We start from the raw sequence: 22,149 nt of genomic DNA, 5'->3' as shown, positions 1-22,149 counted from the left end.
ACCTGAGGGTCACGCAGTTGATCCGATGCTGCGTCTGTGGACAGAGCAGCGGATCAGAGAAGCCAGTAGTGGGCGTTTTATTGCTTAAGATGTCTCCTGCTGCTTTTGCATATATGCATACAATTACACTGTGGTCGTCAGTAAATCTCTGAATCAGGCCCCCATTATTGTGTATCATAAACCACATTAGTCAAGTAATGTATAAATACACTTTGACTGTTTGCATAAATGTTAAGCTTCCAAACTTCTAGTACTACTATGACTACTACTACTACTACTACTACAAATACTAATAATATCACCACTACTACTGCAACCACTACTACCACTACCACAAATATTACTACCACTACCACAAATATTACTACCACTACTTCTACCTCTACTACTACAACTACTACCACCATCACTACCACTACTACTACCACCACCACCACCACTACTACCAACAACACTATTCTTACTACTACCACTAATACTATTACCACCACCACCACCACTACTGCAATTACTACCACTGCTACAACTACTATTACTGTCATTACTACTACTTTTACTACTACTAATACTTCCACTACTACTGCCACTACTACTTTTCATACTACTACTAATACTGCCATTACTACTACTAGCGCTGCCACTACTACTACTCATACTACTACTAATACTGCCACAACTACTACTAGTGCTGCCACTACTTCTACTCTTACTACTAATATTACTTCCACTACTACTGCCACTACTACTACTCATACTACTAATACTGCCATTAATACTACTAGTGCTGCCACTACTACTACTCCTCATACTACTACTACTAATACTGCCACTACTACTACTAGTGCTGCCACTACTGCTACTCTTACTACTACTAATACTTCCACTACTACTACTAATACTGCCACTAATACTACTAGTGCTGCCACTACTACTGCCAGTATTACTACTCATACTACTAGTGATACTGCCACTAATATGACTACTGCCACTACTACTACTCATACTACTAATACTTCCACTACTACTAATACTGCCACTACTACTTCCACTGCCCACTACAACCACTACTCATACTACTATTAATACCACCACTACTGCTACTAGTGCTGCCACTACTACTAATCATACTACTAATACTGCCACTACTAGTACTAGTGCTGCCACTACTACTACTACTCATACTACTACTAATACTGCCACTGCTACGACTGGTGCTGCCACTACTACTGCCACTACTACTCATACTATTACTAATACTTCCACTACTACTGCCACTACCACTACTCATACTATTATTAATACTGCCACTACTACTACTAGTGCTGCCACTACTACTGCCACTACTACTACTCATACTACTACTAATACTGCCATTACTACTACTAGTGCTGCCACTACTACCAGGGCCGTAGCTAGGGTAGTACAGCCGGTGCCATCGCACAGGGCACCACAGGTCAGGGGGTGCTGTTTGGGCCTGTCAAATTTCTGATTATTATCATTCTTGCTTGTAGCTTCCTTTTATTTCATCCCCAGCATCTCCTGGCCTCTCCTATCTCTCCCCTGGCCCTTCCCCGTGAAGCCATGGCCCTTTTTTGGGTGCATTATGTCCCTTTGAAAAATGAGGGGGCGCCAATGCTCTTTCTGACACAGGGCACCAAAAGTCTAGTTACGGCTCTGACTACAACTAGTGCTGCCACAACTACTCATACTACTACTAATACTGCCACTACTGCTGCTAGTGCTGCCACTACTACTACTATTACTACTACTAATACTTCTACTACTACTGCCACTACTACTACTCATACTACTACTAATACTGTCACTACTACTACTACTCATACTACTACTAATACTGCCACTACTACTACTACTAGTGCTGCCACTATTACTACTCAAACTACCACTATTACTACTAGTGCTGCCACTACTACTGCCACCACTACTATTCATACTACTACTAATACTGCCACCACTAGTACTACTACTAGTGCTGCCACTACTATTCCCACTACTACTCTTACTACTAATAATACTTCCACTACTACTGCCACTACTACTACTCATACTACTACTAATACTGCCACTACTACTACTCATACTACTACTACAAATGCTGCCACTACTACTACTAGTGTTTCCACTATTACTACTCATACTACTACTACTAATGCTGCCACTACTACTAGTGTTTCCACTACTACTACTCATAATACTACTAGTACTGTCACTACTACTACTTCTAATACTGCCACTACTAGTGCTGCCACTATTACTACTCATACTACCACTATTACTACTAGTGCTGCCACTACTACTGCCACCACTACTATTCATACTACCTCTAATACTGCCACCACTAGTACTACTACTAGTGCTGCCACTACTATTCCCACTACTACTCTTACTAATAATAATACTTCCACTACTACTGCCACTACTACTGCCACCACTACTATTCATACTACTACTAATACTGCCACCACTAGTACTACTACTAGTGCTGCCACTACTATTCCCACTACTACTCTTACTACTAATAATACTTCCACTACTACTGCCACTACTACTACTCATACTACTACTAATACTGCCACTACTACTACTCATACTACTACTACTAATGCTGCCACTACTACTACTAGTGTTTCCACTATTACTACTCATACTACTACTACTAATGCTGCCACTACTACTAGTGTTTCCACTACTACTACTCATAATACTACTAGTACTGTCACTACTACTACTACTCATACTACTACTAATACTGCCACTACTAGTGCTGCCACTATTACTACTCATACTACCACTATTACTACTAGTGCTGCCACTACTACTGCCACCACTACTATTCATACTACTTCTAATACTGCCACCACTAGTACTACTACTAGTGCTGCCACTACTATTCCCACTACTACTCTTACTACTAATAATACTTCCACTACTACTGCCACTACTACTACTCATACTACTACTAATACTGCCACTACTACTACTCATACTACTACTACTAATGCTGCCACTACTACTACTAGTGCTGCCACTACTACTACTCATACTACTACTAATACTGCCACTACTACTACTCATACTACTACTACTAATGCTGCCACTACTACTACTAGTGTTTCCACTATTACTACTCATACTACTATGAATACTGCCACTATTACTACTAGTGCTGCCACTATTACTCATACTACTACTAATACTTCCACTACTACTGCCACTACTACTACTCATACTACTACTAATACTGTCACTACTACTACTCATACTACTATTAATACTGCCACTACTACTACTAGTGCTGCCACTACTACTGCCACTACTACTACTCATACTACTACTAATACTGCCATTACTACTACTAGTGCTGCCACTACTACCAGGGCCGTAGCTAGGGTAGTACAGCCGGTGCCATCGCACAGGGCACCACAGGTCAGGGGGTGCTGTTTCCACTATTACTACTCATACTACTATGAATACTGCCACTATTACTACTAGTGCTGCCACTATTACTCATACTACTACTAATACTTCCACTACTACTGCCACTACTACTACTCATACTACTACTAATACTGTCACTACTACTACTCATACTACTATTAATACTGCCACTACTACTACTAGTGCTGCCACTACTACTGCCACTACTACTACTCATACTACTACTAATACTGCCATTACTACTACTAGTGCTGCCACTACTACCAGGGCCGTAGCTAGGGTAGTACAGCCGGTGCCATCGCACAGGGCACCACAGGTCAGGGGGTGCTGTTTGGGCCTGTCAAATTTCTGATTATTATCATTCTTGCTTGTAGCTTCCTTTTATTTCATCCCCAGCATCTCCTGGCCTCTCCTATCTCTCCCCTGGCCCTTCCCCGTGAAGCCATGGCCCTTTTTTGGGTGCATTATGTGCCTTTGAAAAATGAGGGGGCGCCAATGCTCTTTCTGACACAGGGCACCAAAAGTCTAGTTACGGCTCTGACTACAACTAGTGCTGCCACAACTACTCATACTACTACTAATACTGCCACTACTGCTGCTAGTGCTGCCACTACTACTACTATTACTACTACTAATACTTCTACTACTACTGCCACTACTACTACTCATACTACTACTAATACTGTCACTACTACTACTACTCATACTACTACTAATACTGCCACTACTACTACTACTAGTGCTGCCACTATTACTACTCATACTACCACTATTACTACTAGTGCTGCCACTACTACTGCCACCACTACTATTCATACTACTACTAATACTGCCACCACTAGTACTACTACTAGTGCTGCCACTACTATTCCCACTACTACTCTTACTACTAATAATACTTCCACTACTACTGCCACTACTACTACTCATACTACTACTAATACTGCCACTACTACTACTCATACTACTACTACTAATGCTGCCACTACCACTACTAGTGTTTCCACTATTACTACTCATACTACTACTACTAATGCTGCCACTACTACTAGTGTTTCCACTACTACTACTCATAATACTACTAGTACTGTCACTACTACTACTACTCATACTACTACTAATACTGCCACTACTAGTGCTGCCACTATTACTACTCATACTACCACTATTACTACTAGTGCTGCCACTACTACTGCCACCACTACTATTCATACTACTTCTAATACTGCCACCACTAGTACTACTACTAGTGCTGCCACTACTATTCCCACTACTACTCTTACTACTAATAATACTTCCACTACTACTGCCACTACTACTACTCATACTACTACTAATACTGCCACTACTACTACTCATACTACTACTACTAATGCTGCCACTACCACTACTAGTGTTTCCACTATTACTACTCATACTACTATGAATACTGCCACTATTACTACTAGTGCTGCCACTACTACTGCCACTATTACTCATACTACTACTAATACTTCCACTACTACTGCCACTACTACTACTCATACCACTACTAATACTGCCACTACTACTACTCATACTACTATTAATACTGCCACTACTACAACAAGTGCTGCCACTACTACTGCCACTACTACATGTAGCATGGTTTACACATGTGACCTAGGGTTTATCAGAAATTTTCATGCATGCGCATTGTGTGTGGCTCATAATTAGATATGTGCAGGTTCAGTTTTACTCAGATTTACTCAGTTCTTTTCGTCAAAATTATTGCAAGTTCGGATTAGTTAGAATTTATTTTATTGGCTATCCAAAACACGTGATAGCCGATAACCAATAACATGCCATTTTTGAGATCCAAACATATCAGAGTAAAACCGAATCCACACATCTCTGCTCATAATCTGGCCCCAAATGAGAATTTTCTTTTCTGCAGTGGACCAAAGACAAATATAATATTTAAAAACTGTGACTAGAACACATCACACTTTACATAATATCCAGTGAGAGGGATCTATATGTATTAAGCCAATCAGAAGTGGCTGCCAACTGTCATCATCATTGGTGTGTACTTTGCACCAGCAGTTGAGCACCCACAAGAGATACCCTTCCTGACAAACATGTTCTGTCCTGGAAGAATTTCATTAACGAGAACACATACTTTTTGTACTTGGCCTACACTGCTTGCCTCCCCACCATTGGCGTATCTATAATGTGTGCGATGCACATGGGCCCCTGGGTCCAGGTGGCCATACCGCACACCCTCCACCCATAATTATACTTAGCTCTCCATAATCCCGCATTGAGCAGCCCTGCAGAAGAGCAGAAAACACTGGATCATGGCATGGGTATCATGTTCCCAGAGACCTGTGCATGCCCAATAGATTCTGGTACAAAGCTACAGAGTCTACTGTGCTGCCACGGAGGTGGGGGCTTCTGCCCCACGCCTAAGCTATTTCACCTTTCTAAGCTTTGGGAAGAGTAAGCACAAGATGTGAATGAATGGAAGCATAACATTTTTTTGTACAAATGAATTATGAAAATGTATACTGTACTGATGTGTCCACATACACCTGTCCTCAAATCTCTCAAGATTACTGTTCTTGGTGTTTTACAAAACTTACAAGAAAAGACAATAGTTCATGCCATGATGTACTCAGGTCAACAACTGGGTGGCCAATAAAGCCAAGCGCAGTACCATATACAGAAGCAGTATATGGAGGCAGAGCTATAGCGAGCTCTAGATGACGAGCAGTGAAATTTGATATACAGTAGAGAGGAAACAGTCACACACATGCCACTGAGGAGAACAATCAGCACAACACATATACACACTATTCATGACATGTACCTTGTTCTGAGCAAAGTAGCCTACATGGTCTTTAAGCAGTGGGACATGGTTGCAAGTAATGTCAACTGGTAACAAGTCTGTGCCATGACTTTTTTTGTTGTTGAAGGACCTACAGTATGGTAGATTTCAGGGCCTGATTCAGAGCCGGACGCTCTTTCAGAGCACTCGCTCTGAATCAGTGCCCTCCCTTTTTTAGAGCGGTCTCCTGGCCGCTCGCATAGCTGTGGGTGACCACCCACAGCTATAGCAAGCGTCCAAAAAGATGGTTGCGATGGTCAAAACCATCGCGACCTTCAGGCTTGCGACGAGACCCTTGTAGTAGGGTCTCGTCTTCCGCAAGCCCTGGAGTGCTTTTGGCTCTATCAGAGCCAAAAGTACTCACACTGACATCATTTGTGATGTCAGTGGGGCCGGACCCAGATGGTAGGCGTTCCCATGGGAACTCCTCCGTCTGGGCAGCAACGCCCCTGGCACGCCCACCAAAGGGGGCGTGCTGTCACTCACCATCGACAGCGCTCAGCACTCGCGAGCGGGTCTGAATCAGGCCCTCAGTTTTTTGACAATGGACAATGGACAGAACACCATCTGCCTTTTTAGAAATGGTGTTACACACTTTTGTGACTTGGTATGTTATCTTAGCGCAACGTGGCACACCATGATGCACGTATAATTTGCACCACATTTGTGATGAAAAACAATAGATGTACAGTTTGTGGAAACATCTGTATTTTATGCCAGAAAAGATGTTTATGTACAACTCTTTTAGTCCATCAGTGATTACCGAATTCCCGCTTGCCTAAAGTAGTTTCTACTTTTCCGAATTGTGATTTAAAAGAAATGCTCTGCCATCAGTTATCCAGATAAACTAGCAACCATGAATTAATCTAATCCATTTTTTATAATGGAGACTATGGGCCAAATGTAATAGGGTGAGAGTTTAGAAAAGTGAGAGTTTCTGACACTTTTTAAACTTTGTCAATGTAATAGTGTCCAAAAACAAAGTAACAGAGTGAACTTGCATGTTTTTTTAGACTTAAAAAACTCTCACGATTTAAAATCTCATTCAGATGTTTTCCCATTTTGAAGATAAAACTCAACCAATGTGAGAGTTTACTGCTAAACTCTCACATTTTCTAAACTCTCACCCTATTACATTTGGCCCTATATATTTATCTATCCTACTACTGTAAATGAACTGAATGCTTTCTTTATGGTCTATTTCCATTTCTAAGGTCTGAAATCTGTAACACTTTAAACACAAATAGAGCTCAAATTAATGGTCTTCTGTAATTGTAACAACTAAGTTACAAATTCAAAGTTATAATAATTAACTGAAAAAAGTTTATGATTTTGTGTTTCTCACCCTCAGTTGGATACATCAGGATGTCGTAGCATAGAAATTATGTCTGAGGTCTTTAAGCTGGGCAACAGTAATATGTTAAATAAATTGAAGGGATCAGCCTCTATCACAGAGGAAGGGACAAGTAAGTTTACTGTATGAGTATTATTATTATTCACATTTTGTACAATCTAAATGAATACAAATCAGCCTAAAGAATGCAAAAGAAATGGGTCCTATATTTACAGTAGACTTAGATTGATGGCCGATTTATAGAAATAATGAGTAATAATGGGCCTTGTGCTACAAGAGTGCAGGGAGGCTATCAGCTCATGGTCTGAATTAGGACTGAATATTTTTAGAATTACAGCTGGAAACAATATACACCATTATTAACTCCAAATGTATCACTTTTCTACAGCATAATGGCACATGTCCATAATAGAGTCAATCTAATACAATCAGATCGATTATGGACATGCTTACAATTTCAGTCTGCATTTCACTAGTCTTGATCACACTAATACCCTTGAAAACCTTAGGTTACTGCACATGAACATGCACAACCCAGGATTTTTGTCAGTGGAAAAGTCTCCACCCAGGACGGTCCAGTCACCTGGAAGCCAACCCTGCTAGCGAGCAGGGTTTTTCCTGAGAAGGACCCGGGTAAGGTGTTTACAACACGGGGAGAGCTGCATTTCAGCGCAAAGAGATGTCTTCTCCAAGTGTCGGCACTACACCCATGTGCAGTGTGATCGACTCCGAACCAAGATTAATCCGGGTTGGCTCTGCGATGTAAAAGGGGTATCTCCCGGGTCTGTCCTGGTTCCAAATACCGGGTCAGACCCGAGACATTAGTGTAAAAGGGGTATAGCCAGTGGAGGCTCCAGAGGAGGGGCTGCAGCATAGTTCAAGATTCAAATAGGGGAGCTACACCAACTGCCAGTGAGTCCCAGCCATTGATGTTTGGCAGCATTTGAAAAGGCAGTTGATGTGGTTCCCCTATTTGAATTTTGGACTGTGCTGCAGCCCCACCTCTGGAGTATAGCAGTCCCCTTTATCTCCTGAACCATGATAATCTGCTCCTAGAATCAAAGGAATTCCTGACTTTCAAGGATTCTGGGAGGTTCTTACAGAAGAGGGTTTTTTACAAATTGGCTGCCTTTCTAAGCCACTGATTCTGGACTTTTGCCCAGAAAAACTTTTACTTGTACTGTATATATTTTTATCAAGAATAAAAATATTCTGATTTCTACTAACAAGCTGCCATTGGGCCTTTTTATCGGGTGATTTTACTTGGTGTGAGGGTATAATTCCAGATGTTATTGGACACTCAACTTATCACATAGGATGACCTTGGTAGCATAAGAAGAATGAATCAACATTTAAGACGATTTTGGAATTATGGCCCTCATTCAGACCCACTCGCAAGCGGCTGTCCGCTCGCAAGTGGGTCGATGGTCTGCACTGCGCATGCACACGACGGAGGGAGCTCCGTCGTGCACATGCACGAGATGCGACGAGCGAAGGACTTTCCTTCGCTCGTAGTGTCTCATCAAAGGGGGCGTGCTGTCGATGTTGACTGACAGCACGCCCCCTTTGGTGGGCGTGCCGGGGGCGTGCCTGCCAGACGGAGGCGTTCCCAAGGGAACGCCTCCCGTCTGAAGCCGGCCCCACTGACATCACTAGTGATGTCAGTGGGAGTGATTTTGGCTCTGATAGAGCCAAAATCACTCCTGGCCTTGCGGTTGAGAAACTCAACCGCAGGCTTCTGCACGCAGTTTCGATGGTCACGATGGTCAAGACCATCGCGACCATCGTCCAGCACGCTCGTATATGCTGTGGGTGGTGACCCACAGCTATACGAGCGTCCAGGAGGACGCTCCATATTAATGGAGGTGGGCCCTGATTCAGAGCGAGCGCTCTGGTCAGAGCGTCCGGCTCTGAATCAGGGCCCATATTTGAAGTTTATTTATCATTCCCTGTTAATTAGCCATTCAAGGCTAATTGAATAAGGCCAAAAATATTAAGTTCCTATAATACTGAGAAAATATGTGTGTGAGTGAGCAAGTGTGTGTGTGATAAAAGTTTGTAAGGTGTTTTATTCTCCACTAATTAATATTTTAATTGGGTTTATTCAAATAATGAGATATAGGTCCTATTTTTTCTAATCCTAATTCATAAACGTAGAGATTTAATATTTATTCAATAACATAGATTTGTAAGACTTTCAAGATCTGGGAAAAGCATGAATGGGTTCCATTTAACAGATCTACATTAGAAAGGTTGACAATGTCTAGATAGACACCACATGGTAGACAATCAGTAGGTATATAGGGACAAAATATCGACAGGTACAAAAGGTCAACACACAAATGATTGACATGGATAAAGATAGACAGGTACAAAGGTTGACAGGGTCAAAACTTCAACATTGAAATGCCTCAGAAAAAATATAGGGTTCTATTTACTAAGTCTTTGATGAAGATAAAGTGAACGGAGATAAAATACCTGCCAATCAGCTCCTAACTGCCATGGTTGGCTGGTACTTTATCTCCGTCCACTTTATTTGCTTCCAAGGCTTAGTAAATAGACCTTTAAATTACATAAAATCTGGGACCAGCACCAGCACTGGTTGTTGGAATTTGAAAAAAATAGCCACTATGGTGGTAACCCACAGCTTAGCTAGTGACCAGGAGGCCGCACTAGAAAATTCAAGCGGCCGCCCTCATTCAGAGCGAGCGGTCGCTTCTTGCGACCGCCTCTGAATGAGGGCCTATATATGTTGATCTGTGATTTTACTCCCATTTATAATGTTTCTTCTTCATGTAGGAATTCAGTTACAAACAGAAAGTGAAACACTTATATCTACTGTAATAAACAAGGTGTCTTTTACTGATACTGAGAGGAGCTACAAGCCTGGGATCCCATACAGTGGATTGGTGAGTTATACAGCCGAATTCATGAACAAAAACTGCTCCTTGTGGATCAAGGCATTTTCTTATTCTGAATGTAAACTGGGTAAAGGGGGATAAGGATTTCAAAGCAACATGATATATATGTAAATATTTTTTATTTTAGGTTAAGGTAGTGGATGCTGGTGATAATCCTTTACCAGGTATTACAGTTTATGTTCATAGATATGATACAGTCATACAGACCTTACTTACAAATGAGAATGGCAAAGCCTCCTTTACACTGAACACTACTGGCTGGGAGGGACGCATATCACTGATGGTGAGCAACCAAAGATACTGTAGAAAATGCATATAATAATATACTACAAAAATTTGTTTTCAGATTGTATGAATTCTCTTTGTCCCCACTGTCAGTAAATTATTCTACGATGAATGATACTGTATGACCTAAGTACTAAGGAGTTTATCAAATAGCCCTGTTTTATCTCTGCTCATCACAGTGATAGAAATATTCTGCAGGGCTAATGATCAGTAACAAGCATACACGTGCCTTTTTGCCAGCCAGCCAGAGTTTTTCTGCGTATGAATGACCTGGTTCATGACACACAAATTTAGATTCAACAAACTTTTTAAATATATTTAAAAAATTAATTGTATTGTTTATATCCTCTCTATGATAAAAATGGCTTTATGTGAGTATTTTTTGTTTCTAATCAATGCTTCTGTTATAACCATCTAAGTATGGCAAAAGCATTAGAGCAGTGGTTCTCAAACTTGGTTCTCAGGACCCCACACAGGTCATGTTTTATAAGATAAAGTGGCCATACATCTGCGACGGATTGTCACAATGCAGGGATGCGATCGGAAATTTCCGATCGCCCATTGCAAACTTCCGATCGCCCACCATCGATGTTTGCCATGTTAAATTTCGACGATTTGACGATCGCGAATATTTTTTGATCGCGATCGTCAAATCGGCAAACTCCAACATGTTGGATTTCTGCGATCCTGCAATGCCGGGTTGCAGCATCGCGGGATCGCGGCAACCCATTACAGATGGATGGGTCCCATCACCCAGCATACGCACAGGTGTATTTATTACCCACTGACACATATGAAAGATCCACAGGTGGAGCTAATTATTTCACTTGTGATTCTGTGAGGAGACCTGGAAAACATGCACTGTTTGGGGTCCAGAGAACCGGATTTGAGAACATGTGCATAAGAGGACCAGAGGCACTCAGGATACAGTTGCTGTCCTTGATTTATTTGCGGAAGTAATGATACTGCAGAAGAGCCCTGGTGATGGTCACTGTTGGAGATTCCTAGTGATTGCCATTGCAGGCTGTGAGAAATAATAAATAGGAAAAAATCTAGAACCAATTAAATTAAATTTTATTCAGGATTTAGGAGTCTGTTTCAGGGCTGGCTTAAGGGCCACATGGGGTTGAGGCTGAAACTTATAGTGATAAGTAGAGGAGCTGTGACCAGTGTTGTGTGGGTGTGGCCAGTGACATGTGGGCATGACCAGTGCTGCATGGGTGTGAAACAGAAATACAATTTTAATACTTATGACCAACTGTTTGTCACCATGCTGCCATGATGAAGGTCCACCTTATGCTCAAAGCAAATAGACATGCATGGGAAACTAAAAATGTTTGTACTGCTCAAGTTTATTTTATTTTTTTCATTTTCCTGCATGTCTATTTGCTTTGAACATATAATCTACAGTAGTAATTAATAATTAGTAGTTAGTTTTATGTCATGTACAGTATAAATAAAGTAACAAAGTGTCCTCTTGTGTTTACAAATATGTTTCTTTCACAGGCAAATACAAGCCTGGATAAATCAACATATATTTATGGCGCAGTTAGAGGACATTATGGTAATGACCGTCTGTCTCTTAACCCATTCTACTCACGGAGCAATAGCTTCTTGAAAATCCACTCATTGGATAGAGTTTTACCATGTGAGGGTCAACAGGATGTCCAGGTGGAATATATCATAAAACACACAGAGTTGGAAAAGGAGGCCAAGCATCTAATACTACATTACCTGGTAAAGACCCTGTTGCAATAAGTCTATAGTTAAACTAATAATAATTTATCCTTTTCATAATCTTGATATTAGATAGAACACTAGTATCATTAGATACAGTTTGATCACACCTAATGCTGAATTTATTAACAAAACTGGCAGTTCCTTTCATTTTTATCACACAAAGTTGGATACCATGGGTTTTTATCAATGATTACCTGCAGTATCTTCCTTCTTGGTGGTCGACTCTTCTTACTCCTCTTAAATATTAGAGTACAATATTTGTGTGTGGCAGCCATCTATGCATGTACGTATAATTGTTTATCCTGGCAAGGATACTAAAAAGCTGGAGAGGCTGTGCAGGTCCCTTTGCTGGATACTGGTAACTCCATCTCAAAATGACATTACCCAGCTTCTCACCATTTCATGAGTTGCCTAATTCTGCCATTCCGTTAGAGGTCTTTGATGTCTCGGGTGTTTGCCCTTTGAATAAAATCAGGAAGCTGTGAAGATCCTGTTTCATAAATTGAGCATCTAAGAATCTAACTGTGGAGTACAGTTCAATGACAATTTGCTTGGGCTTATAGGATCACAACACTGTTACTGTAGGGGCAGGATGGACTATAAGGTACTAAACATTTTATTAGGAATGTCCACCCAAGTGGTGCCTTGCTTCTGGAAATAAATTTGAGTACAGCAAAAATAGCTGGACAAATGGCAATACCAAACTGTTCATAGCTGTGGAACACCCACCTTTAAAAGAGATACATTGCTAATGCATTGTATAATGATTTCCACCATGTCTGTTATTTGCAGTCAACTAGGTCTATAAAAATATAAATATACAGAATAATTGAAGTGTGTAATGTTGCCCTTTATATGGCAGGAGGTACATATCTCACTAATTGCTTGTAATGTAGGATGCATAATAATATGGGAATGCCAGCGAGCAGGTTTAAAGATTTTGAATTGTACATGATATTTCTAGGACATATACATGCAGAATTATATTACAGTATTTATATTTATGTGTATATTGATGTATACTTAAACATGTTTCCATAGGTGGCTTCCAAGGGATTTATACAGGCATCTGGATCTTTAGAAATCAACATTGAAAATAGTAATGAAGGTAAAATAATAAAGTGCACAACTCAGCCAGGGCAGGGGGTCTCCAAGGTTATGATTATCAAAAGTGAGATTTCTATAGCTCTGCTACTGTAATATAACTGACACTACAGTGCTTCTCAGAAATTACAGGAATCATTCTTGTTCTGTGAGAGAATCATAGAACAGTAATAATGTGAAATACATTTGTGTGATCAATATTATTTAAAAGCATAACAACTGTATGGTCAAATATGTTCTTATTACGTAAAACATGTCTATAACTATTTCCTATAAAAACAGGATCATGTTGTTTTACCTGCACCCATGTGTTGTCTCTCTCTCACAGACCTTCGTGGTGAGACCACCTTGAAGCTGCCTTTGGGTGCAGGGACGTCTTCAACTCTTCGAGTAGTTCTGTACTTGTTACTGCCTAACGGAGAAATGTTGGCAGATTCAGCAAAATTCAATATTCTAAGATGTTTTAAACATAAAGTGAGTCACAGAAAACTGTATTTCTTTTTTGTTTAATTGGGAACCACAGTAAACTCCAACATTTTGCATGCTTGCATTATAAACTCCACGTAAAAGACATCTAATATACATGACATTACGACATTTGTATTAATTAGTGAAAATAAACAATTACAGTAACTTCTATCAAGTCACTGCTACTTACGTACTGAAAACCAGGGTCAGCCTGGTTACTGTGAGTTAGTACATATTTGCACTAGGCAGGTGCATCTTGCCAAACAGACTTTTGCACCACTCTGTACAAAGTGTCTGGATACAACAGCTTCTTCCTCCCTAAATAAGAACAGCATCACTCTTAAGAGATCAGGGGGTGTTTCCTTACTAAGGATCAAAGAACATTCATTTCACTTGTATCAGCGAATCTCCTAAGTTATCCAGGACAATTGTTCCTAACGGAAGAGACAGTTTTGGCTGCCTCTTAGACATCTATACAGTTTACCTATATACTAAAATGCTGTAGATAACACCTACTGTATTTAATACATAAGAGTTTAAGCAAAAAGAGTAGATACAGATGTACTAAGCCTTGGAAGTGATAAAGTGTAGAGAGATAAACTACCAACCAATCAGCTCCTAACTGTAATTTTTCAAAAACAGCCTGAAATCTGACAGGAGCTGATTGGTTGGTACTTTATCTCTCTCCACTTTGTCTGTCTCCAAGTCTTAGTACATCTCCCACTTTATGTTCGTTCCATAGTTGTTTGTGAATTGACAATTCATGTTATGTTGATCATCAAAAATGTATGTCATTTTATTATTAAATAATATGAATTTACATTTATGTGACTTGAACTAAACAAAATGCTTAATACATAAAATATTGTTGTTTCAGTTATTTTTTTAAAGCAGATACAGTACAAAACAGTAAAACACAGTCTTCGTTCAGCAACAGCTGGCAGGTAGTCAGTTACACTTGTGTGTTTTATAATTTTTAATATTGTGGCAGAAGATGGTGTTACTACATCTTACAATTTGCAGCCATACCCCCATTTTCTACCAAAATCCCAAATCAATTTCAGTTATCTTAAATAAGTTAAAGGTTACATTTTCGAGGCTAAACAGTGTCATTCAGTGGCATCAAAATGGACTTTGCACAGGAAAAATAGATAGTATTGTTTTTAATCCGGGAACACCCACCTACTTTAGGAAATTATCTCCATAAAGGATACTTTTAAGATATTGGTAGTTGTGCATGCTGGAGTATTACAGTAGTAAGAATGAAACAAGAGGACAAATTACAAAAATACTCTAATGGTTGGGGCAAACAAATTATTAGAAAGTACCAAATATAAAAAAACCTTTTATTGTATATTATCTAAAATATGTGAGACAACATAACTAGAGTTGGCTTATGATTAAGTCCTCTGGTGATAGATGTGTCCTTTCCCCTCCACAGGGTGCACAATTGTGATTCCATCTACACCATAGTCTGGGTCTGTTCTCCACCTGGCTACATTTTTCCATTTTTCCATTTTTCCTTTTTCCTAGGGTTTACTAATGAATACTAATAGATATTTAATCTGAATGTACTTTCACTCTATATATCCTTCCATCCACTTTATACTTTGCCTCACTTTAACCATCTGGTAGACACATTCCTTACTACTTGTCCACCACAGTGTCTTATACTCTCTTCTTAACTATTATTTCAAGTGGCCCATCTAGGACCCTTTCCTGTAACTTACAAGATTCATACACCTTAGGTTTTTAAAATCATGCAATAGGTATTATACTGTGTTACATATTTAAAATTATATATATTAAAAATTATTATTTAATATTCTCTCATAACTTCTGTGTGCACCAACTCTTAGAGCACTTTTGTTTTTTGTCCTTTTATATTTCAGTGGTATCAGATTTCTTAGATTTATTTGGTGTATCCCATTAAGTACTATTATTATATTATGCTAGTTATATCATATCTGCCAAACTAAAGATTAAGTAATAAAATCAACATTTTTCAAGGACTGCAACTATCAAAGTGCAAGTATTTTTTAAGGTAAATTAGATGGGAAGCCTTCAAATCATTATTTATTTTTCTATCCTCAAATGCTCTGTTTTTCAGGTATCAGTTGGGTTCACTCCAGCAGAGGTTCTCCCAGGATCAGATGTTTCTCTCCATGTTCAGGCAGACCCAGGATCTCTCTGTGGTCTGAGAGTAGTGGATCAGAGTGTGTTGCTAATGAGGCCAGAGAAAGAGCTGACCGCAGATAAAGTGAGTGCTGTAATTACTGTTGGACTCAAATATGAAGGGCCCATTATGGGAATTGTATGGCAGGGATCCGATGAATAGTGTGTGCATTGCATTGAAGGGGTCATGGGCAGCCTCTGGTGGTGAGTAGCCAGTCACTAGAGCCAGTGTTTTCAGTCCACAGATGGCATGACATTATGCCATCTTAAATTTGCAGACACAGCATTGCCATTTAAATCATATTTATCATTATAATCATAATATCATAAACTCTGTTTACAAAATGTCATGCATCAAATAAAATAAAGATCAATCTATATGGCTTAAAAACATTTTTTGAAAACTAATCCATGTATCCAAGGACATATTGTAACCACCATATATTGTGATCTTTATATGAAACTTGGTCATATAGACTACTTATAACAGCTAAAGTGCATTCAGTACATTGGAACTAGACTCAGTCCTTTCACATACTCCAGTTAAGCTTCAACATTAAACATAATATAAGTGAATTAAGCCTCCATCTACTATACAATAACATATAGTGTGTATACAGTATATCAACAAGTTACAACAGGTTAGAATCAGAGTTTGTGCTATATACAGTATTTTAGTACTATATATGAAGCTTCAGCCTACCACCCTTTCTTCCCCCAATGCCCACTTTTTCACCAATCAAGCTCTTGACCTTTGTAATATAAAATAATTACTCTTATCTAGAGATGTGTTGGTCTGATTTCCAGAAAACTGACAACAACCAAATTTAGGGTTTTTGAGTTGAAATGAGTCTCATTTCGCTTCTCATTTGGAGTTTCAAGTTGAACAGACTCTCAAGTCAGTTTCATGGTCAGCTTGGGACTTGTTTTTAAAACCCAAACTCTGGTTTTTAATTGCATGTAAACAGGTGAAAATTACATGATATTAGCTGTTTTTTGAGGAATCCAAAACCGAAACTACCGAAGTACAATCAAATCACCAAAACACCAAGATGAATCCAGATCCAAAACACGGAAGTCAGAGCTTGGATTATATATTTAAAGCAGCTGCCGGTTACACAGCAAAGATGGCAGTCTCACATGGCTACTCTGCTGGTGGAGCTTGCCTGAACACCATAAAACACCATAATATACTAAACCAGCACTCTTACCATAAAACACTATATTACACTAAACATATACTGTACCATACTATATCAACACTCCCACAGCAATGTACCTGACTATTGCATTATAATAATTATAGCACATAGTATTACAGCCATTGTTTAAATCAATAAAGAAAAAAAATCACAGCATGTACAGATCCCTTTTGTATTAGCTTGAGACACCAGAGTTTATTTTTTTCTTTATGTGATATTCTGATATTATATTTTAATATTGTATTGTTACTAAGGATGTGCAGGCTCGGATAGGTTCGAGTTTGCACGCCGAGTTCGGATTTTTCCCTCCAAAAAAATGGAACTCAGAAAGAGGCAAAATGACAAAAGTCCAGGAATGATGATGTTTGTCCATGCAAGATGACGTTTTGCCTCTTTCTGAGTTCCGTTTTTTTGGAGGGAAAAATCTGAACTCGGCGTGCAAACTCGAACCTATCCGAGCCTGCACATCCCTAATTGTTACTAATTATATTTTTATGTTCATTTATCTATACCATCATTTATTCATTATTATTCTGATACCTACTTATGGCCGCTACTTTAGAGAATAAAATGTAAAAATTCCTGGTCTCAGCAACTTCCCAAAAAACCTGGCACCCAAAGCAACTGCCAAAAGCTTCCTAATATAATGGTTGCCCAATGCCTGGTCAGCATTCACACATCATATTTTTGAGTGGCCGACCTTGTGACCCAAAATAACTGTAGTATAACTTATGCTTTTCAATTTGCAGGTATATCAAAATATATAAGGTAGAGCAAGGTTAGCTGGTTTTATTAACAGCATCAATACTCAACAAATGCTTGCATTGTTTGAAATATATTGCAGAAATATATAGACATGTGGAAGGAAAGTTGTTCAAAAGAAAGACACAAACAGTAGCCAAAGAAGCTATTAAAATGTAATACTGTTTCAGATATTAGTTCTTAATGAAGGATTCAAATTATCCTTATCATCCAATCCTATTTGACATGTTGATGAATCTTGAAATTTGAGTAAGATTTTAAATTTCTCCCATGTATCTGAATAGAAAGTCATGGCCCTCATACAGTCCTCCTCCCCTTCCACCTGCCCCCTTGACCCTATCCCGTCTAACCTCCACTACTACCTTTATTCTTCTTCCTCTTCGCATCTTGACAATCTCTCTCCCATCAGGCACTGTCCCTTCTGCATTCAAACATATTCTTGTCTCCCCCATTATTAAAAAGAAACTACCCTTGATCCTATCACAATCTCAACTACTGACCCATTTCTCTACTCCCTTTTGCTTTCAAGCTCATTGAGTATTTTATTTACGACCACCTTACTGCTTTTCTTTCCTTCCACTCCCTGCTTCATCTATTTCAGTCTGAATTCCATTCTCTCCATGCCACTGAAACTACCCTCAGAAAAGTTAGCAACGACCCCCATTCTGCCAAATCAAAGGACCACTACCCTCTGCTAATTCCACTCTACCTCTCTGCTGCTTTTGACACTGTGGACCACCCTCTCCTCCTGCAAATCCTTTACTCCCTTGGTCAAAATGATACTGTCCTCTTGTGGCTGTCCTCCTATCTGACCATTCCTTCTGTGTCTCCTCTTATGACTTCTCTTCCCCAACTTCCACTAATAGTAGGTGTTCCCCAATGTACTGTTCTTGGACCTCTCCTAATCTCCTTTTATACATCTTCTTTAGGGGACCTCATCAGCTCTTTTGGCTTCAATATAATCTTTATGCTTATTACATACAAAGCTACCTTTCCTTCCCTGACCTCTCCCCCTCACTTCTCACTCGTATCTCCAACTGTCTTTCCTCTATCTCTTCCTGGATATCCCAGCGCTTTCTTAAACTTTACATGTTTAAGTCTGAGCTGATCATCATCCCACCTTCCAGCATAAACACACTTTCCACAATTTCATTACCTATTGATGGCACAATCATCTTCTCTAACCCCCAAGTGCACTGTCTTGGATTTATACTTAACTCATCTCTCTCCTTCAAACTACACATTCAGTACTTCTCACGGTCCTGTCATTTCCATCTAAAAAAAATTCCAGATTCAGATTCTTTCTCATCCTAGATGCTATTAAGATCCTCATCCACTCACTGGTCATGTCCAGATTGGATTACTGTAACCACCTCCTATCTGGCCTCCCCGACTCCCACCTTTCTCCACTCCAAAATGTCCTCAATGCTGCTGCTTGGCTCATCTTCCTCTCCAAATATTCTACATCTGCTTCCCCTGTCCTACAAACTTTGGACTGGCTCCCCTTCCTTTTCAGGGCCCAATTAAAGCATCTCACACTCATTTACAAAGCCCTCACCTAATCCTCTCCCATTTACATATCAGGCCTCATCTCTCTTCACATTCCTGGCTGCCCACTTCACACAACAAATAAATGTTACCTCTCCTACCAACTGATTACTCCCACTTCTGCCTCCAAGATTTTGCCTGTACTGCTCCTTACCTCTAGAATTCTCTCCCTCTTACTATAAGACTCTCCAATTCTTCACTAAACTTCAAATATGCTCTCAAGACCTACCACTTCATCAAAGCCTTTCAGCTCTCTTCGTAACCTGTTGCTCCATGCTCCTTCTTCACGATCTACCCCATCTGTGACACCCCTGTCTGTCTGCCCCTCCCCTTTAGAATGTAAGCTCCCATGTGGAGGACCCTTTTCCTTCATGTGCTTCTCCTCCCCTTACTCATACTATCATCTACTTCTAACTTTCCATAGTGGCACCTAACACTTTGTTGCTTATGCCCTGCTGCCTATCTGAGTGTTATGATTCCTAACACAGTAAAAGTTTATAAATCATGTCCTTGTCCTGCATTGTTTTGTACTTTAATTTACTGTTTACCAGTTTGCTTATTTATTTATGTACTTTGTTAGGTGCTGCGGAACCCTTGTGGCACCATATAAAGAATAATATTATTATTAATATTAATAATAATAATAATAATAATAATCTCATGAAAAACAAACCATAAATTACCATTGCAGATCATAAGAAACGGTCTAACAACTTCCCTTGCCTCTTTTTTTGGCCTCAGACCACCACCAATGTCCAAAAACTTCTCAGACCCTCTACAATGTCATGGTCCACGATAAATAAACAATAAATGATCACACAGCACATTTTGTAGGGGCTCTGAAATACCCCAAGCTCCATTCCTACTAAAACTACAGATACTCTCTCCCCTCTTTGCCAACCAGTGACATCCTGAAAGACTGAGCCTCAATGTAACAACATTTCGATTTAAAATGCACAGATGTCTGTGTATTCAAAATCCACTGCACCACATAACACAAACAGTATATATATTTGGTTATATTTGGTTAGACAAGTTGGTTAAAAGATATTACCACAGTGAAACCAATAAGAGGCTATGGGGTGTTATTTCAATTTGTGTGGACTTTGTATGTTTAAAAACATAAAGGTTAATAAATAAATTGAAATAAACAATTCCAGTATTACACACTAATATACAATATATACTAATAAGAATCCAAAATAACTGAGGTTCTTAATGTTATGTACATATTAAATATTGTTAACTGCCAAGACAGGTAATTAAATGAAGACTTGGGGGGATTTCAATTAGCCGTGGGGTTTACCATTCAGCTAATTGATTGCACCACATGGGGAATGGCTATTCAATTAATTCGCCTTTTCACCCACTAACCCATTGATTCTGCGTAAAATGTAGAATCAATGGGTTTTCCCACACGTTAAAATTAATCTGCATTTAATGCAGATATTATTTCCTTGTAGCTCCTAAGACTGCGATGAAAAATCCTGCCTCTATTAATTAGCAAAGCATGTTTCCCCAGCTAATTGAATTGGGCAGCATGATTTGTTAGCTGTGGGGTAAATCCTGCGGCAAATTTGAATTCCTCCTTGGATATTATATTTTATAAAAAAGAAAGAAAAATACAGCCCAATCCCAACAACATTTTCTGAAGCAGTATCTGTATGGCAAAAGTGGTAAACTATAAAACAATAGGGTAAACTGAAAACTGCAAAATAAAAACATGAAAAATGTCAAGGTAGAATGGCAGGGTCATAAAACTGCTCATTAGAGAAATGGTAGGGTCATATAACTGTTCATTAGAGAAATTAACAACATTGATTGCTAAAATGAACAAAAGGATAAAATGCTCACTATTATCAACAACTACTGTAGCTATGCCTTACAGTTTAACCACTGTTCTTCATTGGACTCAGGTGACTTTTATTCAGATTTTAAGGCTAGAGTTACTCAAAATTCATGTTTAGCATTGGTTTAACTGCATGTGTTTTAAAAACTGGCACCATTCAGGGGTCCTTGGCCCTAGAAATAATCAGACTATTTCTAGGCAGCATTGGTACCATCATAGCTGGTGGGAATGAGGGAAAAAAGTAAATGTGCCCCTTTTTGTCTAATAATAATAATAATAATAATAATTACATATGCCCCATTTAGTTGAATAAATCTAGTATGTGCACCCTATATTACTGTATAATATTGTGTGCCACCTTTAATAGTAATATTCATTTTTGTATAGTTTAGTAGAATACTTATAATCTCTGATTTTTGTAAAATAATAATAAT

The 22,149-nt window shown here is 39.2% G+C and overlaps 1 protein-coding gene across 1 annotated transcript in view; it reads left to right on the top strand.

Annotated features, from left to right (window-relative positions):
• The window catches only part of LOC148518855 (alpha-2-macroglobulin-like protein 1), a 120,172-nt gene that overhangs the window by 33,964 nt on the left and 64,059 nt on the right, over positions 1-22,149 (top strand). The window contains exons 9-15 of the mRNA XM_088476940.1: positions 7,659-7,773; positions 10,461-10,570; positions 10,710-10,865; positions 12,374-12,604; positions 13,649-13,715; positions 14,040-14,185; positions 16,290-16,439. Of these exons, the coding sequence (XP_088333066.1) occupies positions 7,659-7,773; positions 10,461-10,570; positions 10,710-10,865; positions 12,374-12,604; positions 13,649-13,715; positions 14,040-14,185; positions 16,290-16,439 (975 nt within the window). The remainder of the gene's footprint in view (positions 1-7,658; positions 7,774-10,460; positions 10,571-10,709; positions 10,866-12,373; positions 12,605-13,648; positions 13,716-14,039; positions 14,186-16,289; positions 16,440-22,149) is intronic.

Source organism: Taudactylus pleione, unplaced genomic scaffold, assembly GCF_031769625.1.
Source record: "Taudactylus pleione unplaced genomic scaffold, aTauple2 ptg000198l, whole genome shotgun sequence".
Lineage (NCBI taxonomy): Eukaryota > Metazoa > Chordata > Amphibia > Anura > Myobatrachidae > Taudactylus > Taudactylus pleione.
Note: the sequence above shows the minus strand (reverse complement) of the source record. Positions and strands in the feature narration are given on the sequence as shown.